At 41.6% G+C, this 24424-nt stretch overlaps 2 protein-coding genes across 11 annotated transcripts in view; one reads left to right on the forward strand and one right to left on the reverse strand.

Moving 5' to 3' along the window:
* Positions 1-21117, forward strand: part of Atxn7 (ataxin 7) — a 148828-nt gene extending 127711 nt beyond the window's left edge. For 6 of the 10 annotated variants that reach the window (XM_070018876.1, XM_070018875.1, XM_070018880.1 and 3 more), the window contains 3 exons: positions 123-1098; positions 1875-1941; positions 3448-7482. In XM_070018876.1, coding sequence (XP_069874977.1) covers positions 123-1098; positions 1875-1941; positions 3448-3557 — 1153 coding nt within the window. In that variant the 3' untranslated portion in view covers positions 3558-7482. Of the gene's footprint in view, positions 1-122; positions 1099-1874; positions 1942-3447; positions 7483-8287; positions 8385-10027; positions 11127-21081 lie in introns of those variants that run through there. The other 4 variants (XR_011371161.1, XR_011371160.1, XM_070018881.1 and 1 more) reach the window with 4 other exon arrangements.
* Positions 13004-22873, reverse strand: Psmd6 (proteasome 26S subunit, non-ATPase 6). The gene is made up of 8 exons (XM_070018884.1): positions 22650-22873; positions 22080-22285; positions 19503-19648; positions 19081-19300; positions 18869-18977; positions 15347-15515; positions 13354-13431; positions 13004-13214 (listed from the first exon to the last, which is right to left on the reverse strand). Exons 1-8 carry the CDS (start codon positions 22792-22794, stop codon positions 13118-13120), a joined length of 1170 nt encoding a protein of 389 aa, XP_069874985.1. The 5' UTR covers positions 22795-22873; the 3' UTR covers positions 13004-13117.
* Between the last annotated feature and the right edge of the window lie 1551 nt (positions 22874-24424).

A 24424-nucleotide genomic window follows, 5' to 3' on the forward strand; every position in this document is an offset into this window, starting at 1 on the left:
AGGACTGACTTAGGATTTCAAAGTGATCACTCTGAAGGGAGCGTGGTTATCAGGGTGCATTCCTCTACAAATATCATGAACAGCTACGGTGAATAGCACTCACTATCCTCTCCTTTTTCCAGGAAAATCCCCCCAGTGCCCAGTACTACGTCACCCATCTGTGCACGCATTCCTCACCGGACAAACTCTGTGCCGACATCACAAGGTGGGATCAGCAGTCTTTCAGCAGCCTCCGTCTCTACATCCCCAGTTCTGCTCTCATCCACCTGCATCTCTCCAAATAGCAAATTGGTACCAGCTCATGGAACCACACTAAATGCACAGCCTGCCATTTCTGGGGCAATGGATCCTGTGTGCAGTATGCAATCCAAACAAATGTCCTCTTCATCCTCTTCCCCCTCCACACCCTCTGGCCTCTCCTCAGTCCCCTCCTCCCCTATGGCCAGGAAACCTCAGAAATTGAAGTCCAGCAAGTCTTTAAGGCCCAAGGAGTCTTCTGGTAACAGCACTAACTGTCACAACGCCAGCAGCAGTACCAGTGGCGGCTCAGGAAAGAAACGCAAAACCAGTTCCCCACTATCAGTTCACTCTTCCTCCTCTTCCTCCTCTTCCTCTTCTTCTCATTCCATGGAGTCTTTTAGGAAAAACTGTGTGACTCATACCGGGCCTCCCTACCCATCAATGGTGGCATCTTCCCATAGCATTGGCCTCAACTGTGTGACAAATAAAACGCACTCTGTGAGCCTCCGGCATGAACCGTCAGGGAGGGGCCCCCCAGGTGGGAGCCCCGCAGAGTCTATCAAGAGGATGAGTGTGGTGGTGAACAGCAGTGACTCCACTCTTTCTCTTGGCCCATTCATTCACCAGTCTAACGAACTGCCTATCAACTCCCATGGCAATTTTTCACACTCACACACTCCTTTAGAGAAACTTATAGGAAAGAAAAGAAAGTGCTCTCCTGGCTCCAGCAGCATCAACAACAGCAGCAGCAAACCCACAAAGGTTGCCAAATTGCCAGCCACGAACAACGTCCACATGAAACACACAGGCACCATCCCCGGAGCACAAGGACTGACGAACAGTTCCCTCCTTCATCAGGTAGGACTGGGACTCTGAATCCCCCCCACAGTGCCTGTTGCCTCTCCCTTGGTATCTTTTTACCAGCTCAGAAATTTGTGTGGTCGATTTGCCCAGCTTCCAGTTTTTTTTGTTTGTGTGTTTGTTTTTTTAAGGAATGTGTGAGGGTAAAATAGGCTCCTCTCTACAGGATTCCGATGTCTTTCAGTGATGTTCCTGAGTAGAGGAAGCCAGTCTTCAATTAGCATGTAGGGCTGAGAAAGGCCTCCTGGGGGACAGCAGTGGAAGGGAGTGAGTGTCTTTGCAGATGCAGCCAGCTAGTGTCTCAGTACTGTTAGGGAAGGAAGCAGGTGACATAACCTTCTCCAGAGGGTTCCTCTGCAGAAAACTGGGCTGGAACAAAACTCATCTGGAAAGGGATGATTTAAAACTTGAGGAGAAAGGCTTGTAATATTTTTTATCTTGAGCAATTCCAGATATTCTGATTTGATTTTACCTTCTATTTTCTCTCTGAGGAAGGATGGAAAACAACTTGGGATGGGTAGAGCTGAGGAACAAAAATCTCAATTCAAGTTCAAAGAGTTAAAGGGAAATCGGATTGTGGGTTCATTAGTAGTAGGTGGCTAAGTGGTGTGGGATTCACAGTTAACCATGACTTTCTTTTGCCATACCTTTGTCTTCCTCCCACCTCCTGCTGTTGCTGGTTTCTCCTGACCGCCTCTCCAGTAGCTGTGTTTCTTCCAGCTCCCTTTGCTCTAACTTCAGCTCATCTCTCGTCTTGTTATTTCATTCATCAGGATATCTCCTCACCTTGCTTACGAACAGGAATTTCAGCAGCAGCACCCCAGAGCCCTGACTTAAAATGTGAGGCTCTTTTTAAATGTTTTTTCCCACTTCCCCACCTGAGAAACTGAAATGCTAGGCTAGGTAATTTTTTTCATAAATTACCATGGTGTTTCCTAATGTAATATAATTTCCTCCCAGTATTTGTATGAGTTTACAATGCCAAAGATATGAAAGTAGTATCTGAATTTAAGCAGCTGCTTGAATTTTGGGCAACTAACATGTTGTTTGGCTTTTTTTTTGCATGGTGGGGAGGGGTTCAGAAAACAAAATTTTGCTTTTAATTCTTGCTTGTAGTTACCCATTACTGTTTATGGTAAGCATTGGTAAGGTAACAGCAAGAAGTTCTATACCCACCCCTTAAAAACTTCTCTGAATATAGTGTCTTGCTGAGCCCTGGGCCCTGCAGGAAGTGCTGTACTAATCACCTCGCATGTGCACAAGGTCTGTAGATCTTATTGCCCACAACTAACAAAAAGGACAGATGAGGGAACAAGTAACAGTGCCTGGAATTCTGGTGGTGGGTGGGGAGTATACCACCTACTTGGAGCAGCTGCCCCAGAAACTGCAGATCTAGACTTGTATGTGACATTTGACCACTACAAAAATAATTTTATCTAGTCCACATATGTGGGCTTATGACATGCTAGTTTGCCACCTATGATTTTTACTCTCTGAGAGGTCTATGTCAACAGATAAGGCCTAAGCAGTCTTAACTTTGAATACTTTTCCTTGGAATCAGTCTCAATCTGTTTGTGTTTTGAGAATGATTTCCTCTGTTCAAAATAGTTTTTAGTCTACTGCACCAGTCTTTATGAGGTGTATGGTTAGAAATCAGACGAGTGGGCCCCAAAAAGTATTGTCCATTCTTATTTCTGTGTTCAGTTAGTGGTGAGAGGGATACCCCTTGACCCCAAAATGCTTTAAGTATGCTGGTCCTAGAAAAGTAAGACTTCACTTGCCTGTTCTTGTGGAATAAGTTTCAAAATAGTGCTGGTTAAAATTTTCCCACAACGAAATGAAGGTTGGTGTATACTGGGAAGTCCAAAAGATGGGGCGGGTTAGACACCTCTAAGAGTCTGTCATGGCCTCAAGGACTTAATATATAATATAGCCTGTGAAGCTCGAGTTCCCTCTCTCTGCCATGGACACACCACCTTGGGTGTGAACTGGCACACCTGTGTATGCTAGTCCAGCTAACCTTGTTTTCAGTTAACCACCTGGAGTTCCTTCAAGGACACAAAAGCAGAAAATCAAATGAAAAAGCAAACATTGAGAGCTTTTTCTCTAAGCTAGAAACACATGCCTGCATGCTTGCCAGGTTGTGAAAGCAAATCTTTAGATTGATTGTACTCCAGGCAAGTGAAGGTTTTTGAAAACTAAAGCCAGTTCTGTAGTTGATTGTCTCCAGCCTGATCCCATCAGTGGATCCTTATTGTGTGTGGTCATAGGGATATTCTTCAGAATATCCTGTATACAGCTGCTTACTTACCTCTTCATTGTTTCCCTATCCCTCTCTTTTGAAAGCCAAAGGCACGTCCCTGACAGCTGAAAACAGCACGGGGAGAAATAATCCGGACACTTTTGAGGACAAGTTACACCTCCACTCAGCACTCTGGACTCCACGATGCCTTTGAGTCTCTTTTCACAACCTCCTTGGGCCTCCAGGGTAATCGCTGGGCTGTTGTTTTGAGGATTTCCCCGAAGCTATGTCTGTAGCAGTGAGTACTCATCATAAAGGACACTGGATCAAGTTCAGCCACCAGATTGCTTTTATCAGTGTTAAAGTGGTCTGGACTGCTTGCTACCAATCTGTGAGAAGTTTTTGTTCTTGTTTATTTTTTTTAACTTGTTATATCATGGAGCTACTCTTAAGTAGACTGGCCAGGCAAAAGATTGTTTGACAGGAGCGTTAATGTCAACTTTTCTCTCTCCTCCATCTCCTTGACAGTTTCTTTTCTCATTCTCTCTCCCTTCCTCCTCCCTCTCTCCCCCATTTCCTTTTTTCACACTGTCTTCTGTAGGTCATTCTCCAGCACCTTAACTGGAGACCTTCCAGAGGAAAGGGAGCTGCATCCTAAGCAGCTTTCTAAAAGCTTTTATAGCAGTGTTCCAGAAGTAGAGTGTGGGTATTGACTCAAGGCCACATGACAAGATAGGCCAGCCTTTTGCAAATAATTTGAGATAAGACACTATCAAAAGCTTCCAACTTACTGGTTTGAAGCCATTGATGCTGGGTTAGCAGGTATCAGCCATATTAAAGGCTTACTTTTCATGGTACAAAACCAATCCCATGTAAAAGAAAAAAGCAAAAATAATTTAAACTACTTTTGATGATGGAAAGCCAAAATGAGGCAGGTGGATGGGGGTGGGGGTTAAAATCACAATGAAGGGGGGAAAATTTTTCCAAGATTTCCGAAGAAGTGGAATTGTCTTACCATTTATTTTCATGTAAAACAGTATGTCAGATTGGGTTGATTGTCCTGCCCAATTTTATTTTTTAAGATTTGTCTTTTTAAAATAAAACTACTAGGATACTTAAATATTTCTAAGGTATTACCCCTATTTTCCTCTCTGGATACTGTCCCAGGACTTAGTGTAAGTATCTGCTTCCTGTGGTCTGGGCAGTATGTGTGTCCCCACTTCCCTTCTGGCTACTGCAGATGTGCATTTAGATGCAGGTGGAGTGGGAAGCAGACCTTAATGGGAGAAGCTGGAGTGTAGGTACACGTTTGTGTGGAGGCTTTGTGTGAGGCTTACAGAGTGTTTCCTGACACACTCCCTCTTGTGTTTAAGAGAGTTTTAGAGCCTCTAAGATAGTGATTGCAGTGCTTCACCCCAAATGAAAATGTAATAAGTTAAAACAGCATTGTTTGAGAAGGTATGATTGAATTTGGGGAATGATCTGGGGCCTCTTAATGGACCATCCCACCACTCCTGCTCCTGAACCAAGGATCAGGCCTCTGGATTAGGAGAGTGTTCACACAGAGTAGCCTAGCCCAAGGCAGGGTAAATCCCACCATTCTGATCAGTGCATTGGGTAGGGCCTACTCAGAGCCAGTCAGTGTGTCCTTTTATCCCCACAGTTCTTGGTTACAAACTTCAGTTTCAGGGAATTTCAAGTCAAAACCTGTAGAATGAATAAATATTTGGTTACCAGCCTAATAAATGTGAATTGCTACAGAATTATTCTTATTATGTAATAAAACAAAGACTTTATGCAGATACTTTAACTATAAATTGATGTAAAATACTGATTTTTTAAGGAAGGGGAGAACAATATCTTGTTCAATTTTATGCAATCAATCAGTAAATGTGTTTTTAAATGATACTATAGGAGAGCTAGTAAGGAGAGAGTGTGGATGGGCCAGTTAGGTATAGGTAAAGGAAATCAGTCTGGGTGTTCCATCCCACTTGTGGGGGAGAAGAGATAAGAGGGAATCAGGATGTATCTAGTTGATTCCTTGGTACAAGTGCAATGGGGTATGGGTAGAATTTATTTTCAGAGCCAAGGGGACTTTGATGGTTATAAATTAAGTTGCTTTTAGTGATGGAATGAATAGACAGATCAAGTTTTCTGAAAGATGTGAATAGGATCCACAATAGCAAGTTGATTCAGATTAATGTAGATATTTAGATTAGTGAGTGTTCATTGATTTTTTTTTTTTAGACTGAAGTTTTAATTGAATTTCATTATGTCTCCTGGTAATACATAGAGCGTTGGGATTAGGAGATTAGCCATTTTGGATTTTGCCTGCCACAAACAGACCTATTCCAAACAGTGCTATTAAACTTTAGACTGTTCAAATGTTTTATTTTCTCCAACAACTACTTTTTATTATGATGAACAATTAAGACCATTTAAAACACAGGAGTTAAAAGTATTTTTTTGAATTGAATTAACTTGCAAAAACCAAATTTGCAGTGGTTGGGTTGTTTCTTAGACAGACTTTGGTATCAATTTAAAACCAAGATGATTTTTATATTCCTTCCAGTAGAATTTCATGACAACTTCTGCAGTTTTCTTAACGTACAAAAAAAAGTGCTGCAATGATGAACAAAGAATTATACGAAACCTACTTTTGTACCTTTATTTTGGGATTTCTTGTTCTATTATAAATATGGAAGTAGCCCTATTTCAGAAGACATATTTTGTTAAAAATGAATTGTACATATTTAAATATGTATTTTTGCACAGGTCTTTTTTTCTGATATCCTGTTTTGGTACAATTGAGATCATCTAGTATTTATTTATTAATTAATAAAAGTAAATACCTTTTTATAATTTGAAGTGGTTCACTGCCAAGCCAATAGTTGTAGAACCTGCTTCCTTTACAGTGGAAGGATTGCCTCTGTTCTGTGAAAGTCTTTGTTCCTTTTAGTGTCTCAAGAGTGAATTCACACAGACGAAGTGGGCATTGCTTCTCCTCGGTTGCCTGATTTCCCAGTAGACCACATGTGACTAAGTGACACACTGCTTTTCTCTCATTAGTGTTTTATGTGCAAGTGTGTGTGTGTATGTGTGGGTGCGTGCCTGTGTGTGTGTACACTCTGAGCACACTTTTGTTATGTATGTGATGTGGTTTAAAACTAATGGAAAAACTGAAAGTGCCTGAACCTAACTTTAAAGCTTAGACAGATTCTCTTTAAAAAAGACTTGAATGTTCAGTTGAACTTTTGGAGTTTGCTTTTTCCACCTACTTATTGTTTTGTAAAATCTTAGGGGAGGAGTTGAAAACAACCAATGCTGGTAAATTTTATAAGGTATTTTACATTTAAGACCTTTGGGTTCACAGTAATTTCACTGGTGATAGATTTGCCAGTGGCACCAAGAGTTAAAATCTGTCAGCCAGCAATGTACATGCCATGTCCGTTTTGTCACTCACTCATGAAATAAGAGAGTTTAAAGTAGAATATTTAAAATATTTTGTATTACAAAAATATAATACAAAGAAGTACCTCTGAGAACATTGAAAAAAAATGTGTAATTTGAGAAACCTAACTTAAAATGGCAGCTGCCTTCCTGCAAGAGTTCTGTTGCCAAGGAGTTTCTTCATGTCTCTCATTCTGTCCTGGGTTGGGGGAAAGTTGGGCTTTGAAAAATGATTGCTCAAAGTTTCATGGTTTAAAAGAAAATAATTATTTTTACACTTTGTGCAAAAATTTTACATTTCCAGATGATTTTAAATGAGCACTACATACTGTCAGTGTGAATGTAGGGCCTTGAAAGCGGTTTTTTTGAACTTGGTTATAAAAGCAATCTCCTGTGTTATAATGTGTGAATAGTTGGACAATGTGTACCCATAATCAAGAGCATCTCAGCTGGACTTTGTGTTGGCTGCTGTATAGAACATGAACAAATGTCAAGGGATAGAAAATTACTTTGGATATTTAAAAGAGAAGAAATATATAGTCTATTTGTTTTGTAACAAGTTTCTGTAAATAAAATAATTTATACTATTTATAAGAAAAAAGTTGTGTTCTGCTTTATGAGAAATTAGTTTGTGGAACAAATATGTTACTAAACAGGCAATAAAATTAGGACTTCTCAATAAATAAGGTTGGCTGCATGAACTATTGCACATGTTTCTGCCTCATTCTACTAAACCCCTTCAGTTTGGCTGCATTCTTTACATCAGACACTCTTGGCAAGCACGTGTACATCAGCCTTCCTCTAGTACAAGCCAGATACCTCTGAGGCCTTAGGATGTTTCCATTCTTGTGCACAGAGCTATGGCTTGGATAAGTCGGTTGCCTGTATAAACAGTGGACACTTCAGTATTGTGACCCTGCAGGTTTGCAAGAACAATGGGGTATTGATAGCTAAAAACACATTCTTTGTAATGTTGCCTCTATTCAAGTTTCATGGAACAATTGGGGCTGGTACTGGATGCTTGAACTCAGTGCCTCAAACTCTTCCTTGGCTTTTCTACCACATGAGCCACACCTTCAGTTCCAGCTTTTTGCTGGTTAATTGGAGATAGGAGTCTCTTGGATTTGTCTGTTCCTATCACCCACCAGTTGTGATTAACTTTATCTAAACTGATCTGATTTCTTCCTTTTACATATCTCCTTTACCGGGTATATGAATGCATTTTAGTGTGAGCGCACTGTCCATTTGCAAATAAATCCTTCTAATAAGAGGATAAACTTTCATGTACTGAAGAAGAAAGGTCCACTACTTATATCAAGGAGCTAGGCTAGCAGCAGCACCCACTGCCTCATGGGCTTCCCATTCCCAGTGACTCAGTGCAATCATAAGAAGCCCCTTATGGACAAATCCTGCCACTGTAAGTGTCCTCAGGCCTTCCAGGAAAAGGACCAACAACCACTTAGTATTTTTCCCTTTTTTACTTTATTCCTTTAGAAACTACCTGGCCCTGGATAGCAAGACCATCTCAAGTCAAGGAAAGAGATTTGGCATTGTTGGACCTTCATTGGGATTTCACTGGCAGAAAGGCAGGGTAAGACCTTCTGGGCAGAGGGGCAAACAGGGTGAAGGTAGGGAGAAATGTAAGAAATCTGTATGAAATTGCTGCACAGGAGGGACTGATAGGTGATGGTCTGATGGATTGTCATGGGGCCTGCATCCTTAGAAATATGTGAGTTCAGGCTCATAGAAACCCACATGCTATTCTCAGAGCCCAGAGAAACTGGATAGTCCAGTCCCAGCACTGTGTAGCTATGGTCTCTCTACTGGAGACCATAAAAAGTCAAAGGCACTGAAATTTTATCTTCCTGACTCTTGCATATTCACTTGTTTCAGTGCCATTACCACACCCCATCAAGCCTTAACCAAAAAGCTGTCCCTTAAATCAAGGCTTATCCTGTGTTCTTAACCACTTTCTCTTCTGTCTTCTGTTTGTCCTGATCTTTCATTTTATAATCCTCTCATTTCTGTACCTTAAGCTTATGGGCCAAAACTGGCGCTAGTGGACTTTCTTTTAAGAGGTGAAGAGAGTGAGAATATCAACCAAAGAATTCCTTGGGGACATAGGAAATTAAGCACTTCCAATTTAATACTTTCCCTAAAATTCTCCATCACTTAGTGCCCTCCAACAATTATGGAAGACAATGGAGAGGTGAGAACTTTGGGACAAAATTATTTACAAAACTGTCTTTATAATCCAGGTGCGAACTACTGAGTTTACAAGCCAAGGCTATATTCATGGGGAATAGGAGGACTGACTCTACAACTTTTTTTTTTTTTCAGTACTAGGGATGGAACCCAGGAAAGTAAGCACTTTACTACTGAAATACATCTTTAGCCTCTAGAAAACTCAAGTCTGTTAGACATTAAAGAGAAAAGTACAATAGTTCACCTCTCCTTTGCCAAAACAATTGATGAGTTAAAATGAATTATGTGATAGGGCAACAAAGAAGGAAAAAGATACAACAAAAAATTCAAGGTGAGGGGTTGGGAAGGTGGCTTAGTAGTAAAATGCTTGCCTTGCATGCATGAGGCCCACATAAGCAGGAAAAAGCCAGAAATGGTGCTGTGGCTCAAGTGGTCGAGCACTAGCCTTGAGCTGAAGAGCTGAGGGACAGTGCCCAGCCCCAGACCAACCAAAAAAAAATGAAGGTGAAATTGAGATTTGTACCCTGTTGCCTACAGAGTAGATGGAGCATAACTAGCAATTGTGAGATGTAAAATGGAAATGTTCTTTCACTTTGGAATGGCAAATGAAGTCACAGCTGGATGAGCTTATCTGGGAAAAATAGGTAGCTCTTAGATTTATTATGTAAATATGTAAACGATCACATTTATATTTAAACTATTTCATAAATATGTAAATGCTTACATTGTGTAAATATGTAAACTATAAACTGTATTTGCAGTCCTTAGTACACCAGCTACTATACTACCAAGCACTTTATGTATGCGTGCTCTTTCACTAAGGTTTTAGAAAGCAGATATTTTAGTATACGGAGGACCTTTTAAGACAGCATCTCACCTCAGGTCTCCGAAGTAGCAGGTTGCAGCATAAGACTGAATTTCAAACTGTCGAAGCAGTATTGGTTTTGGTTTTGGTCATGTACTTGAAGACTGCATGAAAGAAATTATCCTGATCTAACAGACACAAACATTACATTTAATAATTTCTAGGACTTCACAAAATTCAAAAGCCTATCATCTATGGCCCATGGAGGGGAGACCAGCATAAGATGGAGTCCTACCAGGGAGCCAACTGATGAAGAAGCAACACTGGAGTGATGTACTGGGGGTCTGTAGTGGGAATTGGAGAATACACTATTGTAATTAGGTAGGGTTTTGTTCTCCAGCACAGTAGGATATAGTGCGGGTTGGGTGAGAAAGTTAGAACTTAGTGTGACTAATATGGTCTGGCTTGGTATTGAAGGAAAAAAAGTGGAAAGCTACTAAGACAGGCATTCTCAAGGCACCAGTTAAATTGTAAAGGAACTTAGAAGGCAGGGTCAAGTGTCAAGGGAGTATTCCTATTTGGGAAGAGACCAGTGGAGAGAATAGGGTACAAGGATTCATGTGCAATTTCTAGTTTTTCTTCCAAAAGTAGATTGGTTCAGATGCTAGTGATGCCTAGATGAAACCATGGCAGTGGATTCAAGTGGCATGCAGGAAAGAGCATTACAGTGAAGGCTTAGGATCTGTGACACTGGGTAGAATTTCTCTCTTTCAAAGTACTTAGGGTTAGGAAGAAGTCTGAGCCAGCTACTCAGGATCCGGGGCACCATGACTGGGCTGAGTGGTAAGCAGGTTCACAGAGAAGGCATTTGATGAGAGAGGAAACAGTGGCAGGGGACTAGCAAACAGCAGGCTTCATCTTGACCCAAGTTTCTGAGGTATGTATTTGTGAATGATTAGCCAGAGAGATTCAAGGAAAGCTGAGTGAATCCTCAAATCAAGTGCTGGTGGCTTACCCCTGTAGTCCTAGCTACTCAGGAGGCTGAGATCTGAGATCTGAAGTCAGCCTGGCAGGAAAGTCAGTGAAGCTTTTGTCCAATTAACTACCAAAAAGCCAGAAGTAGAGCTGTGGCTCTAAAAAAAAAATAAAAGCTCAGGGACAGTGGCCAGACCAAGTTTAAGCCCCAGAACCAGCACCAAATAAAAATAATAGTCAAATTTAGTTTAGCAGCATTGATAAGATACTGGTTAAACTTTGGGCAAGTTTACCTCCAAAAGGCAGGATTTAAAGTTGTCAGGATACCTTCTACTGGCAGTCCTGACCCAGAGAAGCAGTCCCCCAAGGACAGGATGAAAAGCTGATAAGTAGTTACTTCAAGGCTCCGTGTATTCCTTAACTCAGTCTGTATAAGAGAAACTACCATTAAAGAGATTGCTTTCTTGTTGCTGTCTTGGCAGCTCTGGGGTTGAACTCAAAGGCTTCTGCTTGATAGGCACTTGAGCATATACTTAGGGACTACAATGGTAGGAGCAGAGTACAAGTTCTTAATGTGCTTTGCATGTCTTTAGAAACAAATCAGTCTGTGGGTTGGAAAATTAAAACTAGTGGGTAATAAATTACGAACTTTTCTTCGTTTTTCCTAGAACCCAATTCCTAATCATTATATCAGTATGAAGTTAGTCAAAACTCAGGTTTATGTAGTGCTCACAAAGCAGGAGATTATACAATCTGCTTTTTTCTAAATTTTTTTTTGGTCGGTCGTGGGACCTGAATTCTGAGCCTGGGCACTGTTCCCCAGCAATTCAGCTCAGGGCTAGCACTCTACCACTTGAGCCAGAGCACCACTTCTGGCTTTTTCTGCTTATGTGGTACTGAGGAATCGAACCCAGGGCCTCATGCATGAAAGGCAAGCACTCTACTACTGAGCCATCTTCCTAGCCCAGTCTGCTCATTTTTTATACTCTAACTGTAGGGGCAGATTCTCTTTACAAAAAAAAAAGTTAACAGTGCCAAGGACTAATTCAAAATAATGTGAAATTATCAAATTTTGTTAATGATGTTTAACATGATGGACTGTTTGATTAGGTTACTAAAGACAATGGGTTTGGCCACCGAATCAATCTTAAGCATATTGCAATCTGTACTCGTGGGTCAAATTGTAGGCATCTACTTAATAACCATGTTGTTCAGGTATAAGTTGAGTGTGATGCTATACAAAAATGTTTTACATCACTTAAAGTGATGTAAAGCTTTAACGTCTTTATTCATATAACTGGATTAAACCATGCTTTATGGTTTATAGCCCATCTTATACAAGGGAGTAGATTCAGAGGTGAAGTAATGTGTAGCTAGGACTGGCTCCAATGGAGCTAATACCTTGTGGCCTTATGCAGATGATTCTAATCTTCTTTTCACCTTCAAGCTGATACTTTGAGGCTTAGCAATATGCCCTGAGATTTGCAATTTAGAAACTGTGATTCAGAACAATTGTTGTAATATATATGTATTCACACAGAGTATTTATCAAAATGATGGCTTTGCATCAAACCCTTCCTTTCATATGGTCTACAGGGTGTAATTTCAAAGCAATCCCACTATAACTGAATTCCCTTTGTAATGAGCACAAATTAATCTACAAAGAAAAAATGAGCTCATCCTAATCTTTTAGCAGCCTGTACAACCCGTATGCCTGTCACCTGGTGCACAATGACATGTCTTAAGAGGTATCACACACCAGGTCATCTCTCTCTGTGAAACTCAGGTGACTTGCTGCCTTTTTTTTCCTGCTAGATAACTCATCTTTCTAAAGTCCTGTTCCCAGCCTATTTTATTATATCTATCGTAGTCTTTTCTTTTTATAACATTTACCCCCATCTGTTTGGGCAACAAGGAGAAACTACTCCTACTGTCATCCAATATAAATAAATCATATTGAAGAATCGAGGTCATGCCCAACAGCTCTGTCTCTCTCCTTGTTCTATTTAAGCTTCCTAAAAGGGTAGTTTCATATCTTACATAATAAGTTTTACTAAGCAGGGAACACCGATAAACTTTTTTTTCTGAAGACAGGAGACTTGAAGGTAAAAAAGGCTTTGGTCACCATCCCTATTAAAGTCTCACCATACACATTATTTAAGCCTAAATATTCTATGATAGAACATTTTAAGTGGTCTTATTGTTTATAGATTTTAGGAAAAAAATAAATTGAAGGAAACAATAATGAAGTATTTATTTTTTACAGTTGCACTGGGCACAAAGTAAACTATAAAAATCCAAATTAATTATCTGTGAAGGAAATCCTCTATTAAATGGTTTTACATATTAATTACTCTGGAAAGTTTCTGAACTCTATTTAGAAGCAGGTCTCCTTTCTTGATAGTTTCTTGGTACTGCCAGTTCTTGCTATCAGGTCTGTAAATAAAGAAAAACAAAATTGCCAACCACTCTAACAATAGGTGCCCTACTTGTATATATATAAAACAAAAAACAAAAAACGTGAACTGTCCCTTATTCAGAACAGTGCAACACATAATACACCAAGTCACAATACCTGTTTGTCTCCACTATTTCATTCACTTTATCTATCTTGCAGTGTAGTCTCCCAGCAGCAATGAATCGGGACAGCTCCCTAACAGAAAGCCAGCATTAATTTCATGAAGAGCACTTAGTACAATACAAGATGAACTTTAGACAAATACATTACTACTTGACTTTCCCTGAGAGCCACAGGATATACAGATAAGTGCTTTTAAGAAGTTAGGTATACAGGTTGACCCATTGAAACAATGAGGTGCATGAGAACACTATGTTGAAAACTAACTTTACAACTTGGGGGAGGGGGAGAGGTTGGAAGGTGGGGAGAGAAGGGATGATAGGGGAAAAACAAAAGTGTTAACAATGCTCAATAGGAAATGTACTCATTACCTTACTCATGTAACTGTAACCCCTCTACAGTATTTTTACAATAAAAAAAACATTTAAGAAATTAGGAAAATAAGGATAGACATTGGGGGGAAACTGATAGAACAAAGCCACAGCAGCATTCACCTTTACCAAACAGCCCTCTTCCCTTTCCAACCGTATCTTTAATTGAGGCTAAGGAATTGGGATGGAGATCCATGGAAAATTCCTATTAGACATTCCCAAGTAATACAAGAATTTAAAACAAGGCTTTCTAGGTAACAATTAGAGCTGGTCTTAGAACACGCAGGAAAAACAATACCACCTGAAATGTAGCAGCTGAATTCACTTGTCATCAATAGTCTAAAAACACCACAGCACATGAAACTGAAGAGGGGAGAAAACCTGACCACACTATACCACTACCTAGTGACAGCTAGGATAAGAAGCCAGGCCCAGTCATGCTGCTCATGGACCATGCACTGCTCAGACATGTAAGAACTAGCCTTCTTTTTGTTGAGGATCGTTTAAAAAACAAGTATGAGGGGGAATGATTCAATAGAGGTTCCGGTTGTACTTAATACCAAGTTTTATAATGTAAAGTATGTGTTGGTACTATGCTTTGAAAAAAAATTTTTAATGGCTAGGTATGTGACATATAAAGACAACAAAATACTCAAGTTCACTGTGCAATGTGTAATTTTCCATGTTTCATGCTAACAAAACGGGAAAAGGAAAACACTAAAATGGGAATTTTATTTAAATAGAATGAACCTCATTTTAGCCATCAAGACTGTTCAAGACCAGTGAAAACTCCATCCACTTTCAAAAGACCCATTCTTGAAAACTGGTAGCAAAGTCAGCCATATACTAGTAAAGCATCATAGCATCTCTTGTGTGCTACTGAACAGCCCAACTGCTCTCTCTCCTCTTGCTCTAAGACACAAAGTATTCTCTCAACTCAAGAGTTCTCCAAGGGCCTCGTGGAAGGTTGCTTAAATCCCAAACTCCATAGCCAGCTCTATGAGGCCCCACACATCATCCAAACTGCATCTTAATACTCCTAGACAGCCACCACTTTGACTATGCTGCAGTCATACTGGAATTTCCTGCTCCTGTAACATCAGCCTTTGCCATTTTCTTGTCTGTATCTAGAGAACACCCTGACCTCCTCAAACTTGCCTTATGTTCTAAGACCAGTTCCAATTGTGGGGACTTGTCCAAAATCACCACAGCACTAGAGCTTCCTCAAATGATTATTTTTACTGTTATTATAAAGGTGTTATACCGAGGGCTGAAATGATTCTTAATGTTTGCTATTTGCCATTTCCCTCCTAAGCCAAAAATGTATGAAGACAGGGACCTAAAACAACAAGCGTAATGGATCGCTATTTGCTGAATCTCTGATTTAAGTATCAAAAAGTCCCACATACAGATACCAATTTAACCAGACTTAGAGCAGCAAACCAGAAGGAAATAGGGCCAAATGTAAAATAGTCTTCAGAGATCTGAGAGTCATCGCCATAGCTACTGTGTTGTCTACAAATTAACAGAAATAGTAAATGGTGTAGTGACCAAATTTGTCAAGCAACACAAATGGAAAGATACACATTTAAAACATTAAAATACAAATTTAAACTTACTGATCAATGAATTCCACACCAACACCAAAGGCTTCTGCCATATAGCCTAGGGTTAATGACCTATATGACTCCAGCAGCTGGCTGTATGCATGAATTCTCATTTCTCTTACATAGTATCGGTAATGAGGAGCAAAAAGCCAGTCTTTTTTCATCTCCTGTTCCACAACGGCTGTGAGAAATAAGAAGACAAGTTACCAGTCTCTCACAAAGATTAAAAATGAAAGCTACTCTAATTGGGTGCTAACTGAAACAGGTAGATTCAATGAAGCAGAAAATATCACTGTCCTTCCGTATCCAAGGAACAACAGCTATGTAGAGAGGCCAGCTGTGGGAACATCTCAACCCTGTAACATCACCCACAGAAGAGAGACCTTCGAAAGCAATCTGTCCACAGGTGACCAAGTTCATGTACTAACATTTTAGCCATGAGGAATTCTGTACCCTCAAGCAAAATTCGGTTCACAGCATTTTTTTTTACAGTTTTAACAGAAATAGGTACCATGACAAATCAAAGACAGACTTGGTTACAAAGCAAACATTTTCAAAAGTAACAAAACCAATTAAGGCAAAGACTGGTGAATTCTACTGTAAGAAATGAAACATTGCTCCAGATACTAAACCTAAAGACAAAGAAACCAAAGTTTCAAAGGGCAGAAATGAAGACTTAATTCCAGGGAATGCCAAGTTCTATGAACAAAACACAAATGACAAGACAAGGATGGAGATCTTCCACTTGGTGGGGGGGGGGTGAGGACGGAACCATGATGGAAGAGCCTTTCTGAAAAGCCGGCTAAGGCAGAGGGCGGGAGACAGTAAGGAAAATACACAGGTTCTAAGGCAGGATAGTATGGCTGAGCCCAAAACTACAGAACTATCTGCTTAATTCAGAGCTACACAGATGGAGGAGGTGACAAAAAAGAATCAAGAACATACTTATGGGCTAAACAAATGAAAATCCCTGGAGAGTAGAGGCAGGATGTTGGTTGGTTTTTGTTTAGAGATTTGGGAGGTGGGGAGGGGGTGTTGCTGTTTGGAAAGAGGACATACTTAGGCACTGTTCTGTGGATTTGCCCATTAGACAAGCAGAGATGCTAAGGAGACATTCAGGCAGGAGCCCAGTGCTCAATGCAAGTATGCAGCTAGAGATCTTGAATTTGAGGATCATTGCCCTCCAATGTATTTAATGACATTATGAAGACTGACACAGGATAGTGAGTAACCCTGCCAATTAAAAAGGGATGAGGAAGTAGAGAGAAGACAAACATTTTACTGTGGAAAAGACAGCACAAAACTGAAGAAAGGAACATGGTATAGAGTATGAGGATCAATGGCCTCATTTTCACCAATAATAAAATACAAAAAGCCATTAAAATTGTTTCCCCGCTGAGAGAGGAGATCATGTTTAAATGCTCCAACATGAGAGCTGTAAATTGTGTAAGTGTAAACTGATAACACTATTTCCAGATGGCAAAGGTGGTCAAAATTATTTACCTTTGCAAAACTCAATGTCTTATATTCTTTTGCCTAAGAAAATAAGAGGTGGAAAGGCAGCCATGCAGGAATATTTCCAAAGGCTGCCTTTTGCTTTTACTAGAGTGGCACATCGCATACACTGTACAAGCAGGTCCTTCCCCGGGGTAAACTGGAAGCTCTGAGGAGCCCCACATCACCCTTCACAGTTCCAGTGCAGGACGCCATGTAAACCTAACTCACTTTGAGTCAGGAGTAGCCTTTCAGTGAAAGGCCGACTGTACACCAACGTGACAGTATTCTTTACATTACACTTAGGAAGCAGTATACCAAGCACAACCATGTTAAGTGTAGTTATTACATGTGCTTATCTCCAGACGACAGTGCCCCTGAAAGACACACTGGAGCTCTGGTAACAGCAGTTACCCAAGTCAGGACATTTGGAATGGGTGCTCACAAAGAGCCTTTTCTGCTTGATGACTCTGTTCCCATACACAAACAAGAAGGAAAGGTTACATAGAAGCTTGGTTTTCAAAAATGTTTTTGGCACTGCTGGGATTTGAGCCTCACACTTACTGGGCAGACACTCTACCACTTGAGCCATACCCCTTTTATCCTTTTGCTGTGTTTTTCAGATAGTTCCAGGCATTTTTGCCTGGGGCCAAGTCAAACCACAATCTCCCACATGTTTCTGGGCTACAGATAAACCACCACATCCAGCTAATCTGTTGAGATGGGGCCTCCCTAGCTATTTGCTCTAGTTAGCTATGAACCCAGTCCTCCCAGTTTATGCCTTCTGTTGCTGGGATCATAGGTGTAAGACACCTTGCCCAGCCTATAAACATGTTTTGTTTTGTTTTTTTAATTGCATATAAGTGAATATATGTGGTTACCTGGGAGAATTTTTGTGTAAATATGTGTATGGATTCGAGGACAGGGTGAGATAACAAAATCAATAGTTTTCACTTTCTCAGTTTGTCTTTGATTTATATGTCCTTTTCCGGTTGAAGTACTTTAAAGCACATTAGTCTCTGAATATCTAAAAGAGCAAATAATCACACAAAACCCAGTAGTCCTGTCTCACAGTACAGTGCAGGTGAGTGTGAACAGCAGTGCCTCTGCCGTCAGTCGGAACAAGGCTCACTGGCACACCTCCTGCATTTCAGGTATTTGGGAAATGTACAGATTCAGAACAAATGAAAACCTGAGCCACAGTATTAGAAGAAAAGGTTGCTGGTTAGGATGAGGAGGGGAGGAAGAAGCTGATTCCTTGAAGTTGCCATAGATACCACTGTTGTAGCATTAGTATCTCTTCCTTTACATGACTAATTAAATAAATATAGCCCTTACATAGAGTCCTCAACAATGTACAAACACTGTGCTGTGTTCAGTAATCCTTAGAAGTTAAAAAAAAAAAACTAAAAGATGATGTGAAATCTGCAGTGTAATACAACATGCTCTACACGGTTAGGAAGTTCCTTAGTAAGTGTTAGGCAGATCACTTGGGCAGACCCCTTGATCAAACTGAAAGCCAATTCTAACAGCTTATTAGCAGGAAACCCAATGGCAAGGAAGAAATGGAGGCCAAGTAAATTTGTGTCCCTAACATCTCTGCAAATAGACTTTGCCCCAGATGATGCTCTCACCCCACAGCCCCTGAAAATCCCCCAAACCACACACACAGCTATTAACTAAAGAATGCATCAAACTCTAGGTGAAACTCAGAATATCCGCACAACCTACCCCATAGAGCTACCACTCGTAACTCTACACACTTTAAAACTGTAAGGGAGGGAGGGGGACGGGCTGGAAAATGATAAATGTTTAGGTAAGCCACAAAGCTCTGTCATCTGTTCAACACATAAAAACAATCATTCTCACGTCCTGGATGATATGAAAAAAAGACCACATTTGGCTGATGTTCTTCTAATTAAAATTGCACAGACTAGCCACACTTATCAAAGATCTGTATTCCTAAGCTATGTAAAAACCAGTTTTGGTTAGATATATGCAGGATCAGAAGACAATCAAAACCGACAATTCTATCCTTACCTAAGGACTGGAAGAAAACGGAGTAACGACATTCATAGAGAGAAAACAGATACTGCCGCACCGCTGGAAGACTGTGCAACACCTCAAGAATCTCTGCTCCTTTAATGACCTGGGCATTGAAACAATCGAAATACACTTAGGATCTTTGCAAACTTAGAAACGCCTGGAATGATTCTTACAGTATGAGTACTTAGAGGAGGTCCAGTCATTACCTTCTCCCTGAGATCTGGTCTTTCTAAGGCAATCATGCTGACATAAACAGTGTAAGTCACAAAGGTTTTGTAGTCCATGAGTTCATAGGATGTAAACGTTGACACCGTATCCAGAAAGAGTTCAGCTGCCTGCTTGAAGTCTCGAATAGCCACACAATAAAGACCCTGATACACTTTTAAACGGTTTCTCCTGTCCCAGTCTCCTCCTTCTTCAATTAGGCTATTAAATAAAAAGAGATTATAACAAACAGTTCCACATTTCAAAGTAAATGACTTTTAAAGAACTTGAACTAAAGTATTTAAAGAATTAATTCAATTATTTGACAAAAAAATAGTAGTAAGCAGAATAGGCAATCCCTTCTACCAATTTCTCATAAGCAGCATGTACTTTAGATGTGCATAGCCCCACTGCTAGCAAGTACCTTTTTGCCTTTTCAGTATTTCGTGTGATGAGATCATTATCCATATAAAAGAGACCGATCCTAAGGAGATAGAATACAATATCCAGCCGGTGACCCAGGGCCACAGTTTTGTCATAGGTCTTGCGAAAGGCTGTCAGAGCTCCCTCCTGTCCAAGAAATTCAACACAAAAAGTGAGAAAAACTTATAAATCCCCCAAGCAACCAGTTTCTTCACAAGGCTGGGGAAATGGGTAGGAATGGATACAAAAGAAGGCTACAAGCTAATCATTACTGACAGTGGGTGATAAGCAATGTCCTTATATAAGATATAAGACATGCCTAGAACATACTTACGCTCTTTAATATGTTCAGTGTTTCTACCCTTAATAATTACAAAATAACTTTACCATAATTAACAATCACTTTAGACACAGAAGGGAAGTCTTAGCTGTGAATTATTAGAATACAACCAAGTATGTAAGTACTGGATTTCACCTCAAAGCATTATGGAATTAAGAAGTCTATTTTTTTCTAAGAAAATGAATAAATCACTTGTTTACACTTCATATTTTTTTTTCAGTTGTGGGGCATGAACTCAGGACCTGGGCACTGTCCCTGAGGTTTTTTGCTCACAGCTACTAGTCTACCACTTTGAACCACAGCTCCACTTCTGGTTTTCTGGTGGTAAAGCAAAGATAAGTGTCTCATGGACTTTCTTGCCTAGGCCAGCTTTCAAACCACAATCCTCAGATCTCAGCCTCCTGAGTAGCTACCATTACAGGCATGAGCCACAAGCACCCAGCTATACTTGGTATTTTTCAAGGTAGTGTCTGGCGGTCTGAGTAGTTTCTAGCTATGCTTCATAAACATGAGGGACTGTAAAGACAGCAAATGTGTTCCCGAGCACTTGGGTCTTGGTATGACAACTCTCCCTCACTGAAGGAAAAAAGAATTCCATGAAGAATGTGCAAGTCCAGTTGGGGAGAGTAAAAGGAACAGGCAAGCTTGGGAATCTTGGGTCAACACACAGTTGACCAAGAAGATCAAGTCAGAACAGTCTTGAAAATGCCTCCACTAACAAATACAAGGAACTGAGCATCATAAAGAACAGACTATAATCTGGTAATACAACCATGAAGTACTTAGTAATAGTCAATTTAAAAAGTGAAAAAAAAAAATGGGGCTGGAAAGGTGGCTCAGTGGTAGAGCGCTTGCCTTGCATGCATGAGGCCCTGGGTTCAATTCCTCAGCACCACATAAGAAAAAAGAAAAAAGCCACAAGTGGTGCTGTGGTTCAAGTGGTAGAGCGCTAGCCTTGAGCTAAAGAGCTGAGAGACAGTGCCCAGGTTCAGGGTTCAGGCCCCACAACCAGACCCCCCCCCAAAAAAAGAAAAGAAAATAGGGGAAATAATGAAGGCTTTTTGAAAGAATATTACTTAATAAACATAAAAGAAATGAGGCACAAGAACATAATGACAATCCCTTGATGCTGATTCAAGCACGTTTGTTAAAATTTAAGGACTGAATCAATCTTCTAGTTTCTCATTCGCATGTAATACATCAATGTTTCAGTAATTTTTAACTTTTCTGTATTTTCCAGATTTTTACAATGACCAAGTCTTACGTTAGAAATGGAGGAGGCTTGGTAAGCTTTAAATAGCAGCCTTACATGTGCACACCTTCCCTGCCTGTGCCTCAAGCCCTTTGCCAGCACAAAGTAGCAGCTGTCATCCCCATCTCACGGCAGAAGCAGCAAAGACTCCCTACATCACAATCACTCAAGGTAGAGAGAATCCAAACAATGCAATCCCAGGGCTCACAGCCATCAAACTACATTGAAAAGGTGTACACATACACTTAAGAACATTCAGAGCTTGCCCACTTAACCACTGTTACACAGTGATTAAATTAAAAAACTTCAAGTCCAGTAATACACAGAAGTGGCCACACAAAGTAACTGTCCCAACAGTTTTGTTGCAGCAATTAATATGATGACCTTAGGAAAACGTGAGGAGATACTCACAAGCATGTTTTCACAGCAGCAGTTTAAGGCTGAAGGAGTATACAGATCTATGGACAGCTGAACAAAGCATGCTACACCAATAATGGGATCTCAGGTATATGATGAACCAAAATGTACAAGATTTATGAATGTTAATAAAATGCCAAAGGAAAAGCATATACTTAGCGTAGGACTTAGAAGAGTAAGTAAGACAAATTTCATTTAGAACATTACTCATTCCCTATACAAAGATTATCTCTGGATGTAAGAAGTCCATAAAGACCAAACCAACACCTCAACACTGTTTTAGTTCCTTAAGAGGAAAAGATACCTGGTGCAGAATCTTCAAATGTGCTAGTTTCTCAGCCAAGTGAGGGAAGTGGTGAATGGGTGACTAGATAAAAACCTTTTTACATGCACTTAAGATTTTCAGTATCACCAAAAGAAGGGGGGAAGCGCACACCCTTGGCTGTTGTGTAGAGGAGGAAAACAGAGTACTGCAAGACGACGGTTATTTGTTCTTTGTACTGCCTCGTCCAGGTAAACGTGACGGATTGCCTTGGGGCTCATCCCCGATTTCCCACCTGTCCACTCACCTTGTCACCTATCCGACAGAGGTACTCCGCTTTCGCCATCATGGCGTCTCGAATTTCACTCTCGCCCAGATTCTTCTCGGCGTCTTCCAGCTCCTCGTCCAGCCGCTTCAGCTCCTCTTCGTTTGCCTTCTTCATCTTGGTGAGTAGGTCGGTGTCCATCTGCCAGTCGAGGGACTTGCACAAGGCCTCGTAGTAAGGGGCCATGTCTGAAAGCCAAGGAAAAGGGCAGTGAGCGCTCCAAGCTGGGACTGTCGTCCTCCCCTACACCACGGGTCCCCAAGCATCAGGGTCTCGGGGCGCGCGCACACACACACACACACACACACATTGTATCAGAGCCCTCGCACGGCATCCACCAGGCGCCCAGCACGCCGGCCCTAGCCGGGGAAGCCTGGGGTCCCGGCCCGGGTGCGCTCGCCCGGCCCCGCCCCGCTGCGAGCCGGTGACAGCTGCTCGGGATCCGCGCCCGGGCCGCGCTCGGGACCCCCAGCCCCGCCCCGAGGGCGCCCCGCGGCCGGGGGCCCGCGCGAGCCCCGGCCCAGGCCGCTGACGCGGCGCCGCGGGCCTCACTGTTGTCACGGACGGCCGCCATCAGCTCCTCGCGCACCGCCGCGTCCCCGCGGTGCTCCGGCAGGCTGAGCAGGAAGCGCAGCTGCGCGATGCGCAGGTCGGGGTTCTTGGGCAGACCCTCCTCCTCCAGGTTCTCCAGCGGCATCGCGGCGGCGGCGTTGGCACGGAAAGGGACCGGGACGCGGACACCGGGGCTCGGCTCGCACCGGTACCGGAAGTGAGGGGAGTGAACGAAGACGCCCGGCTGCCTCCAGCCCGGCTTCCGGTCCCGCCTCTGCTGCCATTCCCTGCAGCGTCCCCTTCTGGACACCGCCGGGAGCGCCTGGCCTGGCCTGGGTGCGTGCGCCCCCGTGTGGTTGCCGGTGGCTTTTCCTCGTCGAGGCCCAAAGTGAGTGGAACCTAACCTAACTTCAAAGTTCAATGTCTTGAATCTTTCTTATTCCTTTTATGCTTTAAAGCTGTCTTACTTATTGTTACACGCGAGCTAGAAAAACGTTAAAAAAATTGGTACTATGTTAAGACTGTAAAAGGATGACAATAATAAACAACCACACACAATGTGTCAATCCTCTCATTCATTTCAAACCTCATAAAACCAAAGCCATTCTGTTAGCTCACTTTGTAAATGACAAAACTGAGACACAAAGAGTTCGAGAACATGATCAACCAAGTGAATGTGACAGCTACATAGCTTTCTAGCCGGGCGCCAGTGGCTCACGCCTGTAATCCTAATTACTCAAGGGGCTGAGATCTGAGGATTGTGATACAAATCCAGCCAGGGCAGGAAAGTCCCTGAGACTCTTATGTTCAATAAACCAACAGAAAACTGGAAGTGGCTCTGTGGCTCAAGTGGTAGAGTGTTTGCCTTGAGCTGAAGAACTAAGGGATGGCGCCCAGGCCCAGAGTTCAAGCCTCACTACAAATTCCTTTCTATGATATGCCTCTAAATTCCATCTTCTTTGTAAGAAGAAAATGGTACCCAGAACCCAATACTTTTAATTCAATAGCAGCAGCAGCATCTGTACACAGGAATTAGCTGGTTACATGCCCATGTTTTCAGCTTCCTTTTTGTGGTACAGTATTCAGAATTGGTAACCGTTGCATAGAATTTTATCTAATATATGTATCATCATTTCCTTTTATTTTTCCTCTGCTACAGAAAAGACTAGCCTGCCCATGTTTTAGGCCTAATACTAAAGCTGAGGGAACTAGAGACACTGGTGGCTCACGCCTGTAATCCTAGCAACTCAGGATGCTGCCATCTAAAACTCACAGCTTAAGCCACCACAGGCAGGAAAGTCCATGAGACTTATCTCCAATTAACCACCAGAAAACCCTAAGTGGAGCTGTGGCTCAAGTGGTAGAGCATTTAGCTAAAGCCCCAAAGCTCAGGGACAGTGCCCAGGATCCACACCAAAACCAACCAACTTAACAAGCAAACAACAACAACAAAACCCTTTGAAGTTTAATTGGTATTGTCTGCTTTCCACCTGGCAAATCATATAGGCTCATAATCCAATTAAAACTGCAGTACCCCGCGGGTCTGAATTACGGGGGATTCTGTGAGTGAGTCCTTACTGCTCTAGCTGAGCTGCTCAGAGAGCCGGCCAGCCAGGCCCCAATGCCTGCTACCAGCCTCCATCAGCCACACCTGTGGTTTCCCTTGCTTTTTAGATCATTACCATTAATTGCTGAGAAATCAATCGAACCTTGCACTGTCCTGTCCTGCGCAACCACAGCAACCTGTTAGCCATATTGACAAATCATTATTGAAT

This window comes from Dipodomys merriami, unplaced genomic scaffold, assembly GCF_024711535.1.
Source record: "Dipodomys merriami isolate MVZ:Mamm:240054 unplaced genomic scaffold, mDipMer1.0.p SCAF_13, whole genome shotgun sequence".
NCBI classification, from domain to species: Eukaryota; Metazoa; Chordata; class Mammalia; order Rodentia; family Heteromyidae; genus Dipodomys; species Dipodomys merriami.